Here is a 24,307-nt window from a genome sequence, read left to right on the forward strand (position 1 = left end):
GGGAGTGGGCAGGTGCAGCTCAGCAGATGCAGTGCTGTCTGTGCTTGCACTTCTGCAGGGCAGCAACTGACCTGGGTGTGGGGCAGAGCTGCAGTGCTCCTCCAGTCCTGCCTTAGCACTTGAGCTGCATCCACCATCTGTCGCCCACTGGAGCCCAGGTGATGCTCAGCCAGGGCATTAGTAACACAGGAGCACTGCCAGCTTCCCTTTTCCCTTCCGAAGCACTCAGCCCCCTGCAGTGCCTCTGAAACCTCCTCTTCCTTGCCTTGCCTTTGTGACTCACTGCTGCATTTCACACACTCAGCAAGATTCCCCCGGCATGGGTATTTTCTCCATCAGATCTGGGGCTTTGAATTATTTATGATTATGGAATTGACAGATTGAGGCATTTTGCTCAAAGGCAAGGCCAAGAGCATTCAGCACATCTGCTGATGTCATGTAAGACACAGTCCCAAAATACACCTCCCAGCTGGGGTGTCCCCAGGTAAAGCAGAGACTGAAACAACCCTCAGTAAACTTACAGACAAGCCAACTTGTGGCCTTGGAGCTGGCCCATAGAGCACCAAGGGACAGTGGCTGAAGCTTGACATTACATTCCAAGCACATTCCAAACCGTTGTTCCCAGCAATGGTGTGTGTGCCTGCATGTTTTGGGATCAGACAGCAGCTGATGGAAATTCCTGGTACTGTTTGCAGTGGTATGAATTATTTATGCTACACAGACTGTTTGTTGGGCTCTGATGCCTAAATGCTGCTCTCCCACTGCTGCTGTCTGACTAGGAACCTGGTCCTTTGTGTGCTATGGGATCAGGTTCAGGGAGAGCCTGAGGTCATCTAGTGTGATGTTCTGAAATGGTGGCAGCACAGGTTTTAACCCACTTATTGTAGGCCAGGTAAATCTTCCAGGTATATCTCTTTGTCTTCTCAAAAGGCTGCAGGTGAAGCAGCCCAACTCTTTTTACTAGTTCCAATCCAGTCCTGATTGACAGTTCTGGTGGGTAAACAGCCATGCCAAGAAAACTGGTGCTTGGTTTTTAATTTGAGGTTGTTCAGCATTAACTGGCAGGTAATGGTTCTCTCTTTCCTCCTCTATGCCAGAGAGGCCTTTAGAACCTGCAGTTTCCTGCTTGCAGATGTATTTGTGTGTTGTAATAAGCCACCACTCGATCTCCTCTTTGTCAAATTAAACAGAGGAAAAAAATTCTCTCTAGGTTTGGCTCCATAGGGTGTTTCCATAGCACTTGAACGTTATGTCAGTTCCCTGCAGCCTGGCTGGGGCTGCAGCATCCCTTTACCACAGGTGTGGTACTATTGATGTGAATTAATGCCCAGAATTGCCAGAAAACCACAGAGAAGCCTCATTCCTCTCCACTGTATCCATAAATCCCAGCTCATCAAAAGGCACTCCTTGTCTCAGTAGCTCTGTTAATCCTTTTCCTTCTCTTCTCTGTTCTTTTCCCTTTTGTCACCTTGCTTGGTGGTGCTTACAACGTTGTGTGGGCTGTCCAGAAGAGAGTGAGGTTGTCTGCACTGTTGTTATTGGTCAGCCTGTCATCATCATGCCTTTGTGTTTACTTCCACTCTGCATGCAAACACCAAACCGCTGCAGAGAAGAGCAGTCCTACCAAATGCCAGCAGAGATGCTGATGTCCTGCACCAATGTTCTCCTGAGCACCCATGAGCCTGTACATCTCTGCTGTGGCAGGCTGGTTATAGCAGCAACCCTTTGGAGGGAACTAATGAACAGCTGGATTTGTGATTTAGGAGGTTTGTGTGAGCAAGGAGGCAGCAAGGTCTGTCTTTAGTGTTGGCTGTAAGGACGGGAGCTGAAACAGGACCTGGGGCCAGCTGCAGGCTGATGCAGAGGAGCAGAACCTGCAGTGCTGGGGAGAGGAGGAGGCAGGGTTTGAGTGGCAGGGAACCACTGAGCCACAGCAGCAAGAGTCCCTCTTGCTTTGAGACTCAAGGACCTAGTCTGGGGGCAAACCAAGGGGCCCTGTGCAGCAGTCAGGGTGACTTACTGGAGAGGACCCTGGCTGAAGGGAGCAAACATCCTGGAGCACAGGGATGCTGAAATGCCCTGGACCTGGGGGCAGGTTCAAGAGCCAGGAGTGGGTCTCAGCACACTTGGTGACTCCATTGCCTGGCACTGCTCAGCTGGCACAAGTCCTGCCTCTGCCTTTCACACTGAGGGTATAAGCTTAGGCCCTTTCCTCAGATCCAGAACAGGCCAGTCTGTTAAAGTCAGGGTGAGCGCAGCTCTGCTGCTCCCTGTGCAGATCATGTGGGAATCTCTCTAATTCCACCCTGCAGCCTTTACATATTCCATCTCCTGGAGCTACCTTTTGATGTTTCTCCCAAGTGCTGCTGCCCAGCTGTGAGTGCTGCAGCACAGCCTGCCCTTAGCTGCAGACGCTTCTCTCGCCCTCCTCACAGCTCCCAGGGGTGCCCTGCTCCCGCTCAGGGTGAGACGTGCTCACAGACTCCTGCAGCATGAAGGCAAACTGCTGAGATGAATTGTTTCTTTCAGATGGCATCTTCTGGCTGTGACTTGGCTCCTGCTGTAAGATTTCAGGGGATGGAGCCACTGTGGGGGCCCTCAGAACTCAATTACATCTAAATCACAGACACACCAGAGACAGTTTCTTTGTGTGGACAAATTCTCTCCTGTGCTGGTCACTTTCTGAAGAAAATTCAGTGAGGTCAGTGGAGATTTGGATTTTTTTCCCTTGCCTGGAAATGGAGGCAGGATTCATTTCCAGTCAGAAAATCTTTGCTGAAAAAAAAAACCCACCAAGCTGCTTTGGCAGCATCAGGCTGAGAGCTGGCCAGGAGGCCTGAGAGGAGGCTGCCTTGGCCAGGAGGTGCCCTTTATTGAGCTTACTTGCAAGAAAAGATCAGTTTCAGTAAATCTCTTCTGAGGTTTCTCAGTGACCTGTCTTCATCTCTCCTCTTCTTCCACTCCCTCTTCTACAGAAGTCCTTTCCTTTCTTAACAGTCATGCAGATGCCTGGAATGTAGAGCACGTCAAGAGGCACTGTGAGTCCTGGGACAAGAGGCTTGCTCAGGGATACCAGGAAGGGAATTAGCTTGAGCATCACACTTCCTAGTTGCTGAGTTGGGTGACTTTGACAAAACTCAAATCTTCTGCTTGATTTTGGTGCCATTTGTGTATGAGAAGATTATAATAGCTCATCAAGCTCAGTGCCTCTGCCTGCTTCACTGCTCTTGTGAGAGCTGGAACAAGATGACTAGATGGAGTTGGAAATAAAAAGCCCTCCTTCTAATTTTAAGGACACACAAGGAATTCAGTACCAACAGCAGATCTCCTGCACACTGCAGACTGCAGGGTTGTGTTGCACCATCTGAAACCCCTGTGGAAGGAATTGAGCAGAGGCCAGCACAGCTGACTCTACCCGGACACAAAAACAGCCCAGTGTGTTACTGGGTGTAAAACCCATACAGGTGAGCTTTGGAACAGCCCTGGGCTGCCTCTGGGTTTCTGCATTGGCTTCACTGATGCCAGCACTTCACAGAATCACAAACACCCAGGTTGGCAAAGCCCCTCGGGATCACCAAGTCCAACCCATAACCATACCCTACAAGATTCACCTTAAACCATAGCCCTAAGCACCACATCCAAACCACCCTGAGACACATCCAGGGGTGGTGACTCCACCACCTCCCTGGGCAGCTCATTCTTTCTGTGAAAAACTTGTAATTAATGCCCAATCTAAAGCTCTCCAGTCTCAGCTTGAGGCCATTCCCCCTTGTTGTGTCTCCAATGACCTGTGAGAAGAGCCCAGCAGCAGCCTCCCCACAACATCCCTTCAGGCAGTTTCATCTCTGCTCTCCCCCTGAGTTTGGACTCAGGCATGTTATTGGTTCTGGCATCTAGCAGCTGGTTCTCTCTTGTATTTACCCTTTGAACTTAATTCCTGCTCTCCCTTCTTTGCTGGGTAGGGTTTGGGATGGCAGATTTTCTGCTGAGGCTCTGCTGTGCCCAGTCTATGGAGAGCTGGGCTGTAGACCATAGCCTCAGAGCTGAGTCTCCAGGCCTTCCTGCTCCCTGAGCCAAGGCAGCCTGCTCACCTGCAGCGTTCCTCAGAGCCTCAGCAGTTCACCTCCGTGGTGCAGCCACAACTTGTATTTTGAACCAGAGGCACTGCCTCACTCCATTGTCTGCTGCTCTGTGCTGCTTTTCCTGCTCATTAATCTGCCTTGCCCGGGTTTGGTTTCCAAATTCTTTCTTCACATCAAACCTTGTCCCTTTATTTTCGCTGCAGCCTCTTTGAGGTGCTCCCAGGCTCCCCGTCTGTATCGGACAGCAGCAAGGACAAAGCCCTCTTTGCAGAGCAGTCAGTGCAGCTGGGAAACCCAGCAGAGAAGAGGCAAATTGAAGTGACCTGTTACAACAATGGAGAAATACGTTTGCATTGCAGGACAGTCACCCACTCATGCCAGCAGCTGAAACAATAGGGACAGGGGGTTTGGGTTACTGGGACTGCTTCCCAAAGCAAAAACGGTTTATGGCTGCTCTCAGAGGCTGTTGGGTGTCTGCTGAGGGATTCCTTAGAGAGATCCTTGCAGCTGCCAGAAGAACCAGGTAGATTATTGAGCTTGCCCCTAGTTTTTTCTGTCCTTCTCCTCTTCCTGCAGCAGTTTGCCCTTCAGCCCCAGATGCAGTGGGACTGCTGCGTGCAGCAGCGTGGAGAGAAGTGTCAGTGCCCAGCCCCAAACAGCCTGCAGCTCGTCATGATGGGTTATGACCTTGAGCTCTGGGGCTCATGCTGTGCTGCCTGTGCTGCCTGTAGAGAGCACACCAACCACCGCTGCTGCACAGGGTGTTGGCAGTGCTTGGTTTTGCAGTCCTGTGGCGCTTGCAGTGGCATCAGCAGAGCCCAGCACTGCCTGGAGTTGTAGGGCTGACAGGTCTGACTGTGCCCAGGGCTGGAGCAGGCTGCACTGCCCAGTCCATTGAAGGGGCTGAAAGGCTGCTTCCTCCTTTACTAGCAGCCTGCAGTAGTTGTAAGCCCGAGGGGTTGTTGACTTGGATGTCATGCCTGGCAGTTGGGCTGTCGAGCCCTCAATATTTCCCCAGGCCTCAACGTTTCCACGTAAGTGTTACAGCTTCTGATTATTTGCTGGGAGGCAGCCCTTGCTGAGGAGAAGGAGGATGGGACATTACTCCTCTCCAAAGTGAAGCAGGAGGATGGTTGATGCAGTACAGCCAGCAGAGAAGATTAAAGGGTGCCTCTGATTTGGTCACAGCTCAAAACTGAGCTTAATTTGAAGTGCAGAAGTAGCTAGGAAGAGCTTCTTGCCTTAGCCCAGAAAGCTCTGGTGAAAAGCATGAGCAAGACCACTCCATGCTGGAGACTGCACAGCTGTGCAGGGACTCAAGCACAGCAGCAGTGTGCATTAAAGCACAAACTCTGCACAGGTATCCAGCTGTAGGCAGTCCCAGCTGGTCACAGCCCTTGTAGCCCCTGACCTGTGCCTGGAGCTGTGTTGGTTAGCACTGGCTGAAGACCTGAGCACTAGAAGCATGAATTCCATCAGGCTGCTCTGGAAAGTCTCCATCCTCTCCTGCACTGATGTGAGTTATTTGCATGCTAAGATCTAATTAAAAACCTGCACAATTGCATTTAGGGGGAACTGGAGACTGAAGCACTTTGCTCAGGTGATAATTTCATTTACTGCTAAGACACTGCTTAGGCCCAAATGTGAATGTGTTCTCTGTGCCTCCATCATACACACACCCAGGGATGGAACATTGGATTTAATTGGATTTAAAGAAGTAATTGCATCTGGCTGAGCAACTGTTAGACTAAAATCATTGGATCAGCTCTGAGAAGCAAGCTAAATGTGCCAGATTCACTGGGAGCACCCAGTGACTCTGCTGTGTTGTGGCACGATATTAAATGGTGTAGAGGCTTCCCAGCTGACTGCAGGAATCTGTTCATTAAAACCTAAAACACAATTTGTTGTCTTTCAGCAAGAGACCAGGAGGAAATAGGATTCTCTAGAGCAGGCCTGCAAGCAGCTGAAGTAGTATTTACTTAGATTACAGTGATGGGAGCTTGCCATTTGTCAGAGAGAGTTACAGGCTGATCTTGTAACCTAGAAGACTGGTGTCTGATTAGATTTTGTTGCTGTAGCCATGAGGGGACAGATGCTCAGCTAGTGGCCTCACCAAGGGCTTCATCAAAGCCTCTGGAGCCAGGCTGACATACACCAGCCGATGCATCTGTCCCATATTTCAGCTACTACAGTGGTCAGGAAGATTTGGAGCCATAAAATATTGCTGCTGCCAGCCTCTGCTTCCATGGCCTGTTTGATTATACTGCTTTAAATGCACCCAGAAAGAGTTTGGAGGAAGGAACTTCTGCCACTGCTTCATCTTTAACATCTGTGCTGCTTGGGAAGGTGAGCAGGGCTAACTCCGACTCGGCTTTCCTGTGCCAAGCATGGCTCTACTTAATTGGCTCCAGCAAGGATTTCCAGCTGATCTTGTAGGCATTAAACACAGCTGCACTGCCTATGGAGTGGCTGTGCTGGGGAGGGACAGAAACCTGTCCTCTGCTGCTAGAAATCAGTGGAGCTACAGTAATGGTTTGGGATATCAGAGTCACAGAAACATACAGTTCTCCTGGGCAACCAGCTACAGAACAACGGGACACAGCCTCAAGCTGTGCCAGGGCAGGTCTAGGCTGGATATTAGGAGGAAGATGTTGCCAGAGAGAGTGGTTGGCGTTGGAATGGTCTGCCCAGGGAGGTGGTGGAGGCACCGTGCCTGGAGGTGTTCAAGAAAAGCCTGGATGAGGCACTTAGTGCCATGGTCTGGTTGATCGGGTAGGGCTGGGTGCTAGGTTGGGCTGGGTGAGCTTGGAGGCCTCTTCCAACCTTCTTGATTCTGTGATTCTATGAAGAGCCCCTCAGGATCACCAAGTCCAACCTACAACCTACAAGATTCACCCTAAGCACCACATCCAGACGACCCTTTAACACATCCAGGGTCAGTGACTCGACCACCTCCCTGGACAGGTAATGCCAGTGCCTGAAAAGCAGAGGTGGGCATTTGATGGTGAATTGCAGGATAGCTGATGGCTGAGCTCTGCTACCCACCTGGCAGGACTGGAGCTGTTTTTTGCAATTAGACATTTCAAAGAAGATTTCTAACTTGCCCTGGGCTCTGAACTCCTCATACAGCTTCTTATTTACCCTGACGGCATGGCTCATGTTTGTTTTTCTTGAGCAAAGGAGAGGGGTAAGGATTCAGTATAAGGATCAAATCATTCCTTTCTCATTCAACATAGGATTTTCCACGTGGGTGAAAATGCTGTCACTGCATCACCCCAATTTGCTTGTTCTGAATGAGGCCCTTGGCTGATGGTGATGTTTCTTGGCACAGAGGAATTTACAGGCGCTGGGAGGATCTGCAGGAGGTGCCATGCACACACACCTGCAGGGCTTTAAGGAGCTGTTGGGGTTTTGCTGCCTTGCTAAAAAATAACCACTAACAACACACCAAAAATCCACCAGAAAACTGAGAAACTGGGGCAGCTGGATTCGTTTGCTGCCTCTTTGCAGCTGGGCTTTTGCTGCTGCTCAGACTGACACATCTGAGCTCACGCTGTAGTCCCCAGGACTGCAGCATCCTACGCTCCTGCTGTCCTTGCCTCCTACACTCAGTTTCTTTATACTTCTGGGTGTCTGGAGGGCCCGAATCAAGGTCAGAGTTGTGCTGCAGCTGACTGTGAGCTTGCTTACGAGCAGCAAGAGGCTGCCTCTGCCCCGCGAGGGTACCACTGCCCGAGGTAGCACAGGCAAAGACGCAGGGACCGGAGGGCCCTTGCGCAATGTGCTGTAGTTCTCCCAGGGGCAGAGCAGCCGGCGGGGCTGGCCCGGCGCTGTGCTCTCCTCCCTGCACTGCCTCGCTCCTGGGGCTGTGTTTAGATTCACTGCGGTCTCATTTCATGGTAAGCAGTGATCAGAAAGGCTTAACTGTGAAGCTGAGGTTAGAAGCAGTAAGTACGTTTCTTGTTTGCACAGTGGAGTGAAGAGAACCCTGCTGTGTCCTACCACACCAAGCTTTTTTGTGCCGTTAGTAGATTCTGTTCTCGACACAAAGCTTACATCCTCTGTGGCAAGGAAGTTTTGCCTGGTCCGAGGTGCCCAATGAGTTTTCTCTCCTCTAATCAGGGACTGAGGCTACTCTGTGTTGTGCACATCTTTGTCTGTCCTTTCTGCTTCCACAGTAATGTCTGATAAGGGGTGTGGGGGTCACTGAGGTTTTGTGTTCCTATGAGCTGCACACGCAACAAAGGCTCCCAAGAAAGGAGATTTCTGTTAGCACCCTGCCCTGAGGTGAGAGCCTGGGTCACAGCTTCACCTCTCATTGAGCTCTTGAGATCCATACAGGAGAGATGAACGTGTGCTAGCTGCACAAGTTTTGAGTTGAGCACGCGCCTTCCTCAGCACCAGGTAATCCACCCAGGAGACATGAGCACTTGGGGTCTTCTGTAGAAGCTGTAGACCACCTGAACAAGACCTGACACACTGAGCTCAACATGCATCCTGTGGTCTTGTCTTTTAGGTGGAAAAACTGGCCAAGTACTTGGACCCCAATGATTTGGGAAGAATCAATTTTAAGGACTTCTGTCACGGAGTTTTTGCTATCAAAGGTATGTGCATGTTTCTTCAAAGCAATCCAGTTCAGTTCCACTAATGTTTCTGTGGCTGCAGAGGATGTAATGATCAAAGGCATCCTCTCATCCTCTCTTCTGACTGTGGTTATTTGCAGTGACAGGAGGGCAGCTCCAGGCACAGAGCCAGGCAGCTTTTCCCTTTTGTGCACCTCACAGATCAGTGGTGAGCAGAGCAGAGTTCCTGCAGCCACGGGGGCTCAAGTGTGCGTTTGCTGCTGGTTTTCAGAACAGATGTGATGTGTTCTGCAGAGCAATGCAGAGGGAAGAGTTGCTTGGTGATTAGCAGGCAGTGCCAGCCTTTGGTACTTCCAGGTTCTCCTCTGGTTCTGCTGCCGATTTACCAAAGGAAGTTAGAGAGCTCTTTGGCTTTAATTTCTCTCCTGGATATTTAAGACTATTGTACTCATCCTGAGGCATCAGAAGGTGTAGTTACTTCATGTTTTCAAAGTACTCGAGGATATATACCAGAATGAAAAGGGTTAATTACAGGTTGGCCATGCAAGCTCTAAAGACCAGGTGGATCAAACCATCTGCTCTGCAGAGAGTCCTTGGCAGATATTCTTCTGCTCTAGAGCTTAGCCAAAGGCACAAAACACACCGTGGAGAGGAGCTTCAGCTGCTTTGCTGCCAGATAGGTCTTCAGCTCTCCTTAGCAAAGCCATGCAGCCTGTCCTTTCCTGGGCACATCTTGTGTCCTTAGCAAAGTGCCAGAGTGCTGTCACAGCCCAGAGGACTCACTTCAGGGACAGAGGGAAAGTCACAGCCATTGCAGCGTGGTTCCAGGAGAAGCCTCTGGGGAGTCTGCTCTGATGAGCTCATTAGGAAGCCATAATGGTGTGAGAAGGTAGCACCACAGCCATTTTAATTAAAGTTATGGCAGCTGAGGACAGAACAGCTCTGAGAAATTACAGGGAGAAGCTGCTCTCAGCCCATGTTCTTGGGGACACCTTTCAAGGTGACAGTGATGTGTTTTGAGGAGAAGGCAATAGAAAGCCCATAAGGAAAGTCGATAGAGGAGCCTGTAGACACTAAAGCCTGTGCTAGAGGTTTTCCTTGTCCAGGAAAGCCTGGAACAGACTGGGTCCTGGGCGCCCTGCAGATCATTTGGTAGTCCTCTGTAATTCACAGTCTAAAGCAGTGCACCCAATAGGATCAGCAAAGATGTGACTCAGATCTCTTCTGTAGTACCTGTGCCCTTGACCATAGAGGGCATTGCCCTCAGTGGAGGAGTGGGCAGCTCCCTTGCCTTTCCTGTGGGGGACAGCATGGCTATGGGAGAGCCATGATCCCTTGGGGGTTATCACCTGTGCTCACCTGGTGGGACCTGATGCATGTATTCATGTCCTAAGGTCTAGCCCTGCAAAGATGCAACTAAGTCGAACTCTCTGGAATAGTCCAGGTTTACGAGGAGCTTAACACCTGTATGTGGAGCTTGTGAGTAGGGTCCATGGGATGTGCTTGCCGGGTATCAGTGTGTGCACGGGAGCAGCTGCAGAGGAATCCTCCTGCTCTGCAGCATCACCAGAGCTCTCTCAGCACCTCATTAGTGCTGTCAACACTCAGCCAGCGTCAGCGCCAGTTGTGTCTGTCTCTGATAAGGGATCGTTGTGCCTCTTTCACAGCTTCTCCCCAGCAGAGCTGCTTCTCTTGCTTCCCTCACACTGCGAAGGTTTTGTTGGGCTTTAGCTACCAGCTGTATTTCTTCCTGAAAATGAAATTGGTGCTAGCAAAGTTGAGACAGGGAGTGTCTGCCTCTCAGAGTGCAAAGCCTCCACCGTGTCACCTCTCACTTTTTGGTGCAGCCACCCCCCGGTGGTAGCAGCAGGCTTGTCATGGAGCAAAACCAATTTGTCTTGGCAGCAACAGATTATGAATATGATTCTTTGACATCTCAGCCTATTGCAGATGCTTGGGGCAGTTAGAGTGCAAAATAAGATCCTCCTATAAAGCCAAGGTTCTTTTTTCAGTCATGGAATATGAAGCTGTGTTGTTCTTAGCACTGGAAGCCAAATGGTTAAGCTCAGGCTTTAGTCTCTTAATGCCTAATGCCACCTCTCTTAAATTCATTTGAAGCCTCTTCAGTATCTCATAGATTCTTGCCTTTATAACATGCTGAAGAAATTTCTTGCTGCACAGAGGTGATGTAGTGTCAAGGTGGTTTTGGTAGTTCAGTGCCTTGAATTTGTTTAAAGTGTGAGGCTTGAAGCATCCAGAACCACAGATTCAAATCTTAGTGATGAAAAATTGGCCTCTGATGATGCTAATTGGAGCATTTCAGATGCAGGTGTGGATCCTGGGGGAAAAAATGATGTTGGAACCTGAGAAAATCCCAAACACTGAAGTGTTACCAGTGTCTGCTCTGTAACTGGTGGTAGCAGCTCATGCTGCAGAGAGAAACCTCAAACTTTGGGTCTGAAATCTGCAGCTTGGCCTCTTTCCCCCATAAGCCAGGGCATTGTTCCCTGCAGAATACAGAAGAAGAGTGGTTTGTTCCCTTGCAAGTGGACATCAAGCCTTGCCCCCCCGTGGTGCTTCTGAGCGGACAGACCTCATGACATGTGAGTCATGCACCTCCACAGCAGCTGCTGGGACTATCAGATGGAAAAGACAATTAATGTTCTTCAGCTGCTGAGTAGCAGGAACAGTGGGGAGAGATGTGCTGAGGAGTCCCACTAGCGGCAGGGATCTTTGGAAGTGATGGGGAGGACTTCATCAAGCAGAGGTAGCTATGCCAGAGACAAGTGTGTTGAAGAAGTCATTCCCACTGTGTCCCTGGGCTGGAGTGCTGGCCAGGCAGGATGCTTTCTATTTATGGAAAGCTTTGCTTCTTTTTGCTGGTCCTTTGTGGCTTAAAGGACTTTGCCTCAGCATCTGTGCTGAGCCCCTGCTGCCCAGGCTGCTTTCCCCACTCAATTAGGCTCTGCCAGGGCCAGGCTTGCCATTACATTTAAAGCTTTGCAGCAATTTCCTTGGGATGGGGCAATAGGAAGGTTTTACTCTTGCTGAAGCTGCCCTCTTGGCCTGCTCACTGCTTGGCTCTATTTCTAATAACAGTGCCTGTCTGGAGAGCAATTGCCATGAAATTACATCTGTACCCTCTTACCTTGCAGCTCTGTCAAAGCAGGGTGGCCCGAGAAGTGGCACTGCTTAGCGCCTGTGAGAGCAGCCAGCACAGCTCTCCCAGGCTGGATTCCCACTGATTGCAGCAGGGGCAGCTCAGGGTGGTCACTGACTGGTTTAGCTGCACTGAATTTGTTGCACTGATCTGGTAAATATTTCCTGCCACTTGCAATGTGTAAAGCTGAGTGGAGCTGCCCCTCCTGAGGTGCTGTGCAGGATGGGAGGTTCCCCAGGCAGAGCTGTTGGCAGCAGCAGGCTCTTGGCTACATTTAGAATCACAGAATGGTTTGGGTTGGAAGGGACCTCAGAGCTCAGCCAGTTCCAACCCTCCAACATAAGCAGGGACACCTCCCACTAGAACAGGTGGCTCAAGGCCTCATCCAACCTGGCCTTGAACACCTCCAGGGAGGTTGTGGAGCACAGAAGCACCCAATCTTTGATCACATTGTGCCAGTGTCTCACTACCCTCACTACAAAGAACCCTTTCCTAACATCCAGTTTGAATCTCTCCTCTGCCAGTTCAAACCCATTCCTCCTCCTCCTGTCACTATAAGACCTTGTCAGTAGTCCTTCCCCAGCCCTCCTGTAGCCCCCTTCAGATCCTGGAAGGCCACTCCAAGGTCTCCTGGAAGCCTTCTCCTCTCCAGGCTGCAGAGCCCCAGCTCTTGTAGCCTGTCCTCATAGCAGAGCTGCTGCAGCCCTCTGAGCATCTTCGTGGCCTCCTCTGGACTCATTCCATGTCCTTCTCGTGCTGGGGGCTCCAGAACTGCCCCCAGGACTGCAGGTGGGGTCTGAGGGGAGCAGAGCCAAGGGGCAGAATCCCCTCCCTTGCCCTGCTGCCCACACTGCTCTGGCTGCAGCCCAGCACAGGGTTGGCTGTTTGGCAGACTCTAATTAAGCCTGACCTGCTCCTCTATTTCAGGGTTTCTGCTGTCTTCGCAGTAATCTCTCTGCTGTGATACTGCACTTAAAAACCCCAAGCCCTGACGAACAAAGGCTGAGCTCCCCCTGCTGACCTCGGTGTTGCAGCTCACAGAGATGAGACGCTCCAGCACGAATGCAAATGAAGGCAGAACTCAAAGATAAAGGCAAATGTGTTCTGACTTCAGAGCTTTTTCTTTAAGCGTGGAAACAACACTGACCGCTGGGTGCTAATTAAAGGGCGGTGACTTTCCCGACAGGCTTGAGAAATGAGCCATTCTGTGAGCCACCTTAGCATAGAACACTTCTGCAGTGATGAATCTGTGCTTTGGCAGAGCCACTCTGGCTTTTGGGTTTCTCACAGACGAAACCACACAGGCTCTTTTTCTCCTGGAGCAAGAGAGTCTTTTCCTCCTCTTGTAGGAGTAGTAAGGACATTTAAATCGTGCCCTGTTAGGATATTTGAAGATGGAGAGTTGCAGGAGCTCCTTCCTATTCATTATCAGTGTGGGAGAGGCAGAGTGGTGCATTTTACACTTCCCTACCTACAGCCAAAGCAACCTCTCCATCTTTAAAGTGTCAACACAGACCATTACATGCCTTCAAAATCCCATCTCTGTGCTCCCCTGCTTCTTTAGGCATCTAATTACTGCAGCTGGCTGGGAAGCTCCTGGAAGCAGGCTTTATGTGAGCAGATAAAAGTTAAAGAGTAGATATATTTCTCCATGAGTTCCTGGCAGTTTTGATGAGAATTCCAATAATAGAGATTTGCCCAAAGCTCTGCAGAAATGATGAAAAAAGGGGGAACTGGCTGTTGTGGTAGCTCAGACTGTGACAGATATCTGGGCTGGGAAAGAAAATGAAAATAATAAAGTAGGAAATTTAGAGGTTTCTCCAAACAACCCAAGCAGGCTGCTTCTGGCCTCCTGTTCCAGCAGAGATTTCTTTTGCTTTGCTTTCACAGCTTCATGCACATGCTCCAAACAGACACCTCTCTCACAAAGCCAGTCCTGGGTTTTGATCATCTCTTCCAGATAACTTTGAAATCTAATTTGCTGTCCCACAGCTCTGAACAGTAGTGTGCCAGCTCTGCCCTGAGGACCCAGTATGGAATGAGAGATCCCAGCTCACAGCATGTCAGGGCTTGGAAGGGACGCAAAGAGATCATCCAGTCCAACCCCCTGCCACAGCAGGACCACACAATCTAGCTCAGGTCACACAGGAACACATCCAGACAGGCCTGGAAAGGCTCCAGAGAAGGAGACTCCACAGCCTCTCTGGGCAGCCTGTGCCAGGGCTCTGGGACCCTTACAGGGAAGAAGTTGCCCTTGTGCTGAGCTGGAACCTCCTGTGCTGCAGCTTCCATCCACTGCTGCTTGTCCTGTCCCAGGGAGCAGTGAGCAGAGCCTGTCCCCCCCTCCTGACCCCCAGCCCTCAGAGAGTTATAAACATTGATTCAATCCCCTCTCAGTCTTCTCTTCTCCAGCCTAAGCAGCCCCAGGGCCCTCAGCCTCTCCTCACCAGGCAGTGCTCCAGTCCCCTCATCATCCTGGGGAGCCCAACTGAAGGCAGTACTCATGATGAGGTCTCAGCAGGGCAGAGAACCTCCCTTGATCTGCTGGGCACACTCTTCTAAATGCCCCTCAGGATGCCATTGGCCCTCTTGGCCCCCAGGGCACGTTGCTGCCCCATGGATGTTCTCCACCAGCTCTCCCAGGTCCCTCTCCACAGGGCTGCTCTCCAGCAGTCACCTCCCAGCCTGTGCTGCTGCAGATTATTGTTCCTCCCCAGGTGCAGGACTCTGCACTTGTCCTTGTTGAACCTCATTTGGTTCCTCAGTGCCCAGCTCTGTCTGTCCACCAGGTCTCTCTGGATGGCCACACAGCCTGCACCTGTATCAGCCAAACCTCCCAGCTTGATGTCATCAGCAAACTTGCTGAGCAGACTCTGTCTGTCTGTCTGTGCCCTCATCAATGGCATTGATGAAGATGTTGAACAGCACCAGACCCAGCACTGGTCCCTGGGGTTACAGGTTACAGCTGGGCCTGGCACCATTGATCACCACTCTGAACTCTATGCTGTGACCAGTTCCTAATCCACCTCACTGCCTGCTCTTCCATTTCACACTTCCTGAGCTTGCTCACCAGGATGTTGTGGGAGACAGTGTCAAAGGCTGAGGTGAAGACAGACTACATCCACTGCTCTCCCTGAATCTACCCACTCAGTTCTGGCATCATAGAATGGTATCAGGTTATCCAAGCAGGACTTCCCCTTGGTAAATCCATGCTGACTGCTCCTGATAACCTTCTCTTCCAAGTGCCTCGAGATGCCCTCCAGAAGGAGCATTCCATCATTTTTCCAGGGATGGGGGTGAGGCTGCCTGGTCTAGAGTTCCCTGGAGCCTCTTTCTTGCCCTTTTTGAAGACTGGAGTGCCATTGGCTCTGCTCCAGTCCTCAGGCACCTCTCCTATCTGCCACAAGTTGGCAAAGATGATGGAGAGTGGAAGAGCAACAACCTTAGGCAGTTCTCTCAGCACCCCTGGGTGCATCTCCTCAGGGCCCAGGTGTTTGTGACTCTGTGCAGCCATTTGCATTATCTACCACTCTCTAGGGCCTGGGTAGCTGCACCAGCACAGGAATCTCAGTAAAGCACTCAGTGTTCAGCACAGTGAAGCACAGAAAACATCCAAGTCTTGATGAAGTCATTTATGTCCTTAGCTGTAGACCTCAAACTTCACAGCACTCCTGCAGCGGAGGTGATTCGGTGCATCTCTTCTGCTAAGTGTCACTCACTGCCAGGAGCAGTGCTTGGGCTGGCTCCAAGAAAGGCTGTCCTGTGGGTGTGAAGGGCTGAGCTCTCCTCTTGTAAATCACACTATAGATATTTGATGAACTGCTGCTGGTTACTCCTAAAAGTACTTCAGACTTTTCAAAGACTTAACTAAGTTTTACTAAGTGCAGCCCGAAATCATAGATGAGTCTAACCTACCAGTAAAGATCCAGCAGCTGATAAGATAAAAGCTCTTCCTCTTAGGAAAAAGGCCAGGAGCCAGCACCATTCAATTAGGCAACCAGATTTGATTTCCTATAGTTGTAAAATTGCTTAATTGCCTCTGAAAATTGCCTGATGCTCTCTGGGCTACATCCCCTGCTCGGAGCACTGCAGGGAATCACTTTGCTTCGGCTGTGTCTGTGTGTGGCCAGAATGTCTGTCTGCAGAGTGGCTTTGTAGGCTGTGAAAACTCACATTTCAGGGGTGACCTCATTGCTGTCTACAACTACCTGAAGGGAGGCTGTAGCCAGGTGGGGTTGGGCTCTTCTCCCAGGCAACCACCAATAGAACAAGGGGACACAGTCTCAAGTTGTGCCAGGGGAAGTATAGGCTGGATGTTAGGAGGAAGTTGTTGGCAGAGAGAGTGATTGGCATTGGAATGGGCTGCCCAGGGAGGTGATGGAGTCACTATCCCTGGAGGTGTTCAAGAAAAGACTGGATGAGGCATTTAGTGCCATGGTCTGGTTGACTGGACAGGGCTGGGTGCTAGGTTGCACTGGATGATCAAGGGTTGTGGCTTGCCCTTCAGTGATTTGTAAACTGCTTTCATCATCTTGGCTCAGGGCTAAAAATGATCATGTCCTGCCTGTGGGCAGCCAGCACTGTGTCTTGGGAGTTGACCAGTCTTGGGCAGGTGTCTCAAAGAAAGGAAAAGCCTTAACTGGCTATTTTGACAAAAAAGAAAGGACCAGTGAGCTCCTGGGCTTGGTGCTGCTTGGAGTCCTTGTTCTGCAGCAGACCTCCAACCAGTAGTAGAAGACCACTTCTTTCAGGGTACCTGAAATTTTAGGTCACTTTGCCCCACAAAGTTCAGCTATCTCCAAGCTCTCATGCTGCTCCCTAACCCACTTCTGCTCAAATGAACTGTGGGTGTGGGGGCATTTTTGGTATTAGGGTGAATAGGTTTTGACTCAGCTGATTTGGACAGGGCAGAACAGAGAGCTAGTCAGGGCTGTGTTGAACAGGACTCGACACACGCCTGTGTCAGACAGGCTACTGAGTGGCACCGAGGAGCTGCCCCTGGGCTGCCTCATCAGGTGTCTCTAGCCAGAGAAGAACACTGAGCAGCTTTTGGCCACTCTGGTTTTGTGATCTGGTAGTAGATTTCTTTCTGCAGCTCAATGTGTTCCTGTGTCACCCTGCACAGTGATTTGAACCATGCACAGCCCTTTGGCAGTGTTCCTCCTTAGCATCCTTTTGTGCAGCCACAGCACTGAGCACACAAGGGCTTGAAACTGCTCCTGGGGAGCTCTTTGCCTGTATCTGCTGCCTCACTCCGGCTGCAGTGCAGTGAGGTCTCCTCCCCAAGTGCTGCCCAAAAGCCTAGAAGAGGAAATTTTCCCAACCAGAGCAAGGGAGAGACAACATTGAGCACATCAATGTCCTGTGATGCAGGCAGAGATCCAAATGAGATGTCTCTAATCAGCCATGTAAGAGCCTTTCAGTTTCACCATTTCCTGGAAAATGAAGTTAGAGCAATAATGAGCCCTCTTGGTGCAGGAGATCCTTAGAAGAGGCAGGGAGTATTCCTTCACTGGTTTGCAGAGCTCCTCCATGGACAGATCCTAGCCTTGGGTGCACGCAGGAAATATCCATCTTGGCAGTTCTGCAAGCCCAGGCAAGCATATTCCTTCTCAGGAGCAGCAGTGGTGGCAGAGAGCATCCTGTGTGCTCTCTCTGCAGATTGTTGTCCAGGACCTTGATATTTCCATGCAGAGATCTGCCAGAGTAAACCTGGATTTTGCCATTGTTTTCTGTCTGGCCTGGTACACTCATTTGCCTGGCTGACATTTCCCAGGCTGGAAGCCAAAGTACACTCTGGTAATAAGGTGACATCAGCAGAGTGTTTGAGACACATCAGCCCCTTCTGTAAACCCCTTGGAGTGCTTGGGAAGTTCAAATGATCACCCAGATAAGGGGAGCAAAAGGTGAGATATATTAGCACTGCTGCAGAAGAGCACCGAGTGGGGATGCTGATGCATTTCCCAGCAGCGTGCCAAAGTCAAGCTCCCTGTGATAAGGCTTGGCCCAGGGAAAAGAGCAGCACCACAGAGTTCAGAGATCCTGATTTGTGTCTTCACAGGGAGAAAGAGCAGCAGAAAAATTGTCCTTTAAACACAGTTCTTGTTAGGACTCAAACCAGTGGCACAGTCCTAAGGTACCTGAAGGTAGCGATCATCCTTCTGTTGCTTTGGTGGGTATTGGACCAGGTTCAGCTGTCTTTAGGTAGTGATGGTAGCAATGATGTGTTCTAGTAATCTTGGGGGGAAAATGGCCTCTCAGCATTTCCTTCTCTGCTTCCCTTTTTTCTGGAGTGTAATAACATGCAAATCTTCCCTGCAGGATGCAAATCCAAGCTGTCACGCCAGGGAAACCTCTCTTGCAGGTGGATGCTGCACACCCAAACATCTTCCCACCAGAAAGTCATCTTTGCTGAAGGAGATAGACCTGGGATGTAGGTTCAGCTGAGACAGCCAGTGCCAGGGAGCTTGGCCTGTGGCTCCAGTGAAAGCAAGGCTTGGCTCTGTTTGCCATTTTAAGCTGTACAAGTAGGTAGACAGATTGGATTAAATGCCTGGTGCTACTCTGGAAATGGGTAAAAGCTTGGTCAGCCTCTGTGGTTCTGCATCAGGACACAGATGTCTGTGCCAGGTAGCTCTCAAGGAGAGGTGGTGAGGGCTGCCCCCGGTGGGTTAGGGACAAAGAAGGAAGTGCTTTCTGCCCACTGTTTTTACTCAAGGAATTGTGGACTTGAATTTAAAGAGCCAAGGGCTATCGTGAAGGCATCTGCCTTGGTGGGCAAGAAAAGTGGAAGAATGTGACCAGCAGTGATCCTGGGTGAAAACCAAACAGCAAAGAGGGGACACAGAAGACCTTGCACTAAACCCTGGAGACCTGGGAGCTATTTCTGACTCTGGCTCTGCTGACATTTTGTAGAATCACAGAGTGCTCTGGGTTGGAAGGGACCTTTAAAGGTCATCTAGTCCAGCTCCCTCCAGTGAGCAGGAACATGTGCAAGTGCTGCTCAGAGCCCTGTCCAACCTGACCTGGAATGTTTCCAGGCATGGGGCATCTACCAGCTCTCTACCACACTCTGCAAGGAACTGAGGCAGAAAGGTTTCTGCCTCCCCTTAGGTTGGGCACTTAAATCCCTCTTTGAGAACGAACAACCTTTGGGACTTCCCCACCAAAGGAACAGGTTGAGGGGGGAGCTAACTTCTCACCTAGTGGTCTTCAGTGAAGATTGATTGCTTGGAGGTGTTCAGCTGGAAGCACTGTTAGTAAAACTGAGTTAGGAGAAGGCAGCTTGAAAGGGTGGCTGAAAGGATTGTCACTGGGGCTGTTAGAACTGTGTAAGTGCATCTTCATTACAGCAATCTGCATCCCTTGCTGCGTAGCACTTGGCATTTGTTTTCTTTTATGCTGGAGATAACTCACCTTAATGAGTGGAGGCTCCATGCCATCAGAGGCCTTTCAGCAGAGTAAGCAGCTCAGAGGTGTAAGGGCCCTGGCAGAGGGTGCTGGCACCAGGCTCTTTGATGAGTAGCAAGGTTTAGTTATTAATGTCAAAAAGGTGCAAACTGCAAATTGAATTCTGCCCTGCGAGGGGACTGGAAAATAACCTCAGCCAAGCACAGGCTGGCACGGTGATGAAAGCAAGGGGAGGAAAAGGATCGTGGCTGAGTGGGAAAGGATTGTGGCTGAGTGGGAAATGTGAGTCGTGTAGGAAGCTGCCCTCTCTAGGCAGCCAAGTTTAGCATCTTGCCTCTTTCAGGCAGTAAATTACTCTTTCCCTCTGCGATCTGCTCTAGGTAATCCTGCTCTGGCAGGGGGGTGGGGCTGGGTGACCTTTCGAGGTCTCTTCCAGCCCCCTAACATTCTGTGAGATTGTTATTCTGAGCTGAGCAACTCTTTGGGAAGTGACCCCAGCACAGTGTCCCTGCCCACTAACTTCTCCAGCAAAGGCGACATGCCCAGAAGTGACATGTAGTAGTGATGGGATGGAAAGGAGGAATGCTGCTGGGTGACTGCGGCTCCCAAGGAGGGCAGTGTGCACGATGTGCTGGGGAGGTTCCGCACGGTTCAGGCGCAGGGCTGAGCTGCTGCTTCTCAACCAACCTGGCCTGGTACCACTGCCCTCTGCAGCTCGGCCTGCCAAGCACAGCCACTGGTAAATAACAGGGAAGGAGGCATCTGGTGAGTTCAGCATTGCTATATTTGTCTTGGGTTCTCCCATGAGAGGAGAACTGAGGGAAACAGAGACATTGATTTTTCCAGCTATTAGTGCAGTTGCTGGCAAGAGCAAACACAGGAGCTGAAGATCTCTGGTTGCAGTATGCAGCTCTTGGCTTGCCAAACACCACACTCTGACAGTGCTGCTCTTGGCAGGGACTTGGTGACATTCAGGCTCTGCCCTTCTGTCCCCTAGACCAGGGAAAATCAGAAGCTGCTCTCTGACACTGCTGTGCAATAGACTCTGCCTCATGCTGAACCTGCCAACTACAGAGTTTTGGGTTGGTCAGGGGTGGGTTTCCGTCCCACAGGATAGTTTAGCAAGCTCAGCAGTGTCCAGCTGATTGTGGTGGAGTGTGTCCCTCAGCACCAGTGGAGTGTGCCACTCAGCACCAGTGGAGCATGTCCCTCAGCACCAGGGTAGCAGCACTCTGTGGAGTGCCACAAGCTGAATCTGTGCTGTGCAAAACTCTGAAGGCAGAGATTCATCACAGCTATTTAAACGCACCCCAGGGCTTTGGAGGTTTGGTGCACACAGATGAAGTACAAACCTGTGTTCCTCCTTTCACTATCCATGCAACCTCATGAGATCAACTCTCAGCCTGACCATTTTCTCTTGTTTTTTTTTGTCAGGCTGTGAAGAGTTGCTAAAAGATGTCCTGCCTCCTGAGAGCTCTGAGCCTCAGCACTATGAGCCACACTATGTTGATTACTACTACCAGGTAAGAGAAGCACTCATCCTGTCTCATGGTGGTGGGCTAAGGAAGCCCCTGGAGTGCTGTGCAGTTGGGTCATTGTAAGTGCTGTTGATTTGCTTGGCCTGTTGACTCTTCCTTCCTGGATTCATGTCTGCAAAGCTTCCATGCTGGTGTCAGATGCACTGAACACAGGGAAGCTGTCAGCTGGGCTAAGGCTGTTTAGGATTTGCACAGCATTGCTCTCACAAGCCTCAGTATTGGCTTGGCTGTGAAGGGAGATGTCACAAAGTGGAAAACACTGATTTGTGTCTAATTAAATCAGTCAAACTTCCGAGGTGAACAAGTCCTCAGAGACCTTCTGCAGGTAATAAACAGGGACTCAACAGCTGTTGGGAAGCAGGAACAAGGCACCTTTGGTAACCTCAACAGTGCTTTGGCTGGTGGGTACAGCATATTTTCAGTCCATTAAAGGTCTTCATCATTTTTCAGTCTGACAGTGCCTGCACAGTCTAGCAAGCAGGACAATGTTAAGTTTTCCTTTAAGCCTCTGTTTCTCTCCTTTGTTTTACTTTGCTTTTGATCCCCTCCACCCATGTAAATTCTCAAGGTTAAAGGTACAGTTATGTGGTGCATTTGGGTAAGGATTGTGTGTCAGTGGTCTTAAGGATTGTGTGTCAGTGGTGTTAAGAAACTGCAAGAGGTCCTGAAGTGAGAAGGGAAAGCCTCTGCCCTGCCAGGTGCTGAGGAGTGAGAGCAGTACTCGCCATGTGTTGAGGAAGGAGGTGTGATCAGCATGCTGCTGTTCCAGCACTTCATGGTGGCACAGAATGGTTTCCACTCTTCGTTTCCTGAGAGATTTCCACCACCTCAGTGCATCACTGCACAGAGCCCAGCAGCTGGTTGTTTTTATTGGGACAGTGCAGTGTTTGTGCAGCCTCTGAGCAGAACCAGGGCAGATGAGCCGTGGTGGTGAGACCAGGTTGTTATCATCGCATGCTCATCCCACGGCTCCTCTGCACAGCTGCCCTCCAGAGGAGATCTTCACTCTTCACTCTCTGCTCTTGAGGTGCAGTGTTAGAAACCATTCGCTAGATGTCAGTTCAGGACTGGGAAAAGGCCGTGAGCATCTGCACAGGCTGTGAGCATCTTCTGCCGTGGCAGTTTTCAGTCCAATGAAACAGAGAACTGAGGCCCAGGTGGGTTTGAGGCTGTCAGATTAATGAGCTTTGCTCCCTGTTCCCAAGGAAGCACATACCGAAAACGTACAACCTCTCCTGGCATCTCCCAGACCTTACTTAGAGTGAATTCCTGGAGTTTATGGGCAGCTCCCAATGGCACAAGTGGTAGCTGCCTGTCTGATCTGGTTTTCATCCCAGTACAGCCTTTGTATGTCCATTTAATTCCCAGGTGCAGTCACATTGTCAGGCAGCAGAAGGATACATCTGCTACAGTGGCACAAATAAATATTCCAAAAGGGAATGAATCTTCTTTATTCCACCCCAGGGGCTGTGCTCAGGCAAGGGCAGGCGCTGAGCTGGTTCATTGTTTTGCTGTTTCTGTGTTCCCAGTGTGATTCGAGAGGAAGAGGAGGAGGAGATTTTCCTTCTCAGCTGTTATTTCCCCCTGCTTTTGCTTTTGCTTCCCCTCCCAAGTGCCCACTCCCTGACTTGTAGCTTTCTGAAGCCCAAAGGCAGAGACTTGGAGCGGTGAAGGGGATGTCAAGAAGTGTCAGGAGCCACAGCGAGGTGCGGAAGAGATTCAGATGTTTAGGGAGGTTGAGTCAAATGAGCAAGAAAGTGCCAAACCTCCAGCATTTAACTGCCACCAACTGGCATTTTCTAAATGGTCTGCTGTTACTTTTTGGTTTTGCTTCACCATAAGGAAGAACAAAAGCTGACAAGCCTCTGATGGCTAGAACTGTGTCCAAGAAAGAGAAAGAATACCCAAATCCCATTGTATATGCAGTTGGAAGTGCCCTGGAAGGTTTGGAGTGGCCTGTGGTGAGAGGCTGTGTCAGTGGTATTTCAGGTGAGGGGAGAGCACTTCCTTGGAGCCCCAGCCCCTTCAGGTGTCACACAGAAAGCAAGGAGCAGCACTTGGTTACTGCAGGCTCTCAGATCAGGGGAAAATCTGTTGACTTCAGCCAACTTTGATTCAGGCTGCAAAGAGCATCTTCCCTCTTTGGACCAGAGAGAGCTTGGATCAAAAGAACCTTAGGAGGATGGGATTGTGGCTAGGGGCTAGGAGCTGTAGAGCCCCTCAGCTGCAGGAGTTGCACATAAACCTGCCCCTCTGGCTGCAAGGTCCGGGGCTGCTGCCTTGCTGAGGGGCTGCACTGTGCTCCATCCCAGGCACTGCTTGTCAAGGACTGTTTATTAGGATAACTCCTGTCTCTTACAGCCTTTAGGGAGATAATGGAAATGCTCTGGATGTGCCAGGAGCCAATTTATCAACCCTGAATTCCCTCCACCATGTTTGCTACTGCAGCCTCAGCTCTTGTTTTGGCTCCGGTTTGAAGGGAGACAAAAGTCTCCCTAGCCCAGCGTCCAGGATTTGCTTTGTGGCCAGCATCTGGTAGCACTTCAGAGCCCTTGGATAGCCTTTTGGAGATGGTAGCTGCCAGTCAGTCCACAGCTGAAGTATGTGTGTGAAAACCCAGCCCCAGATTCAGCCAGCTCACACAAAGCAAAGTGCCTGTGCCTAGCATTTCCCAATGGCTGGCTCCGGGCCCTGCCGGGCTCCTGGCCAGCTGGGAGCAGTAGCCATAGGACTCAGAGGAATGAGGCTGGCTGCATCTGCAGCTCCCTGGCTGGGGTTTGCATTGCAGTGACCTGGGTCGAGGTGATTTTCTGTCTGAGCATCTGAATTTAAGGGGAAAAGGAATCAGCAACAGGAATTGGATTTTTCAGCTCTTTGCTTGCTGTATTTTGGCTCTGCAGGTCTGAAGGGAGCCTGAATCTGGGTTACCCAGATAGGGGACAGGACTTAGAGCCTCTCAGCAGCAGGTAGCAGGGCACCTGTTTGAGTAGCTGCTTGTGAAAGGCCAGGCTCTGTTTTCACCCGTGAGTAATTCCCTTTCACCCGAGATGGATGCCCAAAGGCTACACCTGCAAACCCAGCAGTGGTGTAAGGCACACTCAGAGCAGGACCCTCCTTTGAATCAGGGTCCTTTGTCTCTTGTTAGTTGTTGCTGTATTGAGTTGCTCTTTCCCTTATATTTTCTGCTGCTCTCACCTTTAAATTTGAGAGTGAATTTGCCTCTTACCAAGGTACAGGATTGCTTCACGTCAGCAGTGAGCTGCCTTTGCAGCCCTGTGTGTGTTTGCCTGCCTGCCAAGTGATTAATTACACTGTATGAGCAGCAAAAAGAAACTGTTGGCACATGACAAATAAATGGTGTTTGCTTCTGGGCTGGAGCTGGGACTGCTGGCTCATCTGGTGCTCTAGAAATATTTTCAGTAGCAATTAGGAGTCCTCCACTGGCTCCTGAAAGTTTCTTTTCCCCGCTAGCTGCTGGAAGAAGTCTGCTGACACCTGTGTCACAGCACAGGAGCCCTTCTGCTCTGATCCAAA

At 50.5% G+C, this 24,307-nt stretch overlaps 1 protein-coding gene across 3 annotated transcripts in view; it reads left to right on the top strand.

Moving 5' to 3' along the window:
• RAB11FIP4 (RAB11 family interacting protein 4) overlaps nucleotides 1-24,307 on the top strand; it is a 129,278-nt gene that overhangs the window by 35,015 nt on the left and 69,956 nt on the right. For all 3 annotated transcript variants that reach the window (XR_010303924.1, XM_064150526.1, XM_064150527.1), the window contains exons 2-3: nucleotides 8,599-8,686; nucleotides 20,670-20,758. Coding sequence is in view for 2 of the 3 variants with exons in the window: in XM_064150526.1 (XP_064006596.1) it covers nucleotides 8,599-8,686; nucleotides 20,670-20,758 (177 nt within the window). In the remaining variant the exon portion in view is untranslated. The remainder of the gene's footprint in view (nucleotides 1-8,598; nucleotides 8,687-20,669; nucleotides 20,759-24,307) is intronic.

This window comes from Pogoniulus pusillus, chromosome 11 (genome assembly GCF_015220805.1).
Source record: "Pogoniulus pusillus isolate bPogPus1 chromosome 11, bPogPus1.pri, whole genome shotgun sequence".
Taxonomy (NCBI): Eukaryota; Metazoa; Chordata; class Aves; order Piciformes; family Lybiidae; genus Pogoniulus; species Pogoniulus pusillus.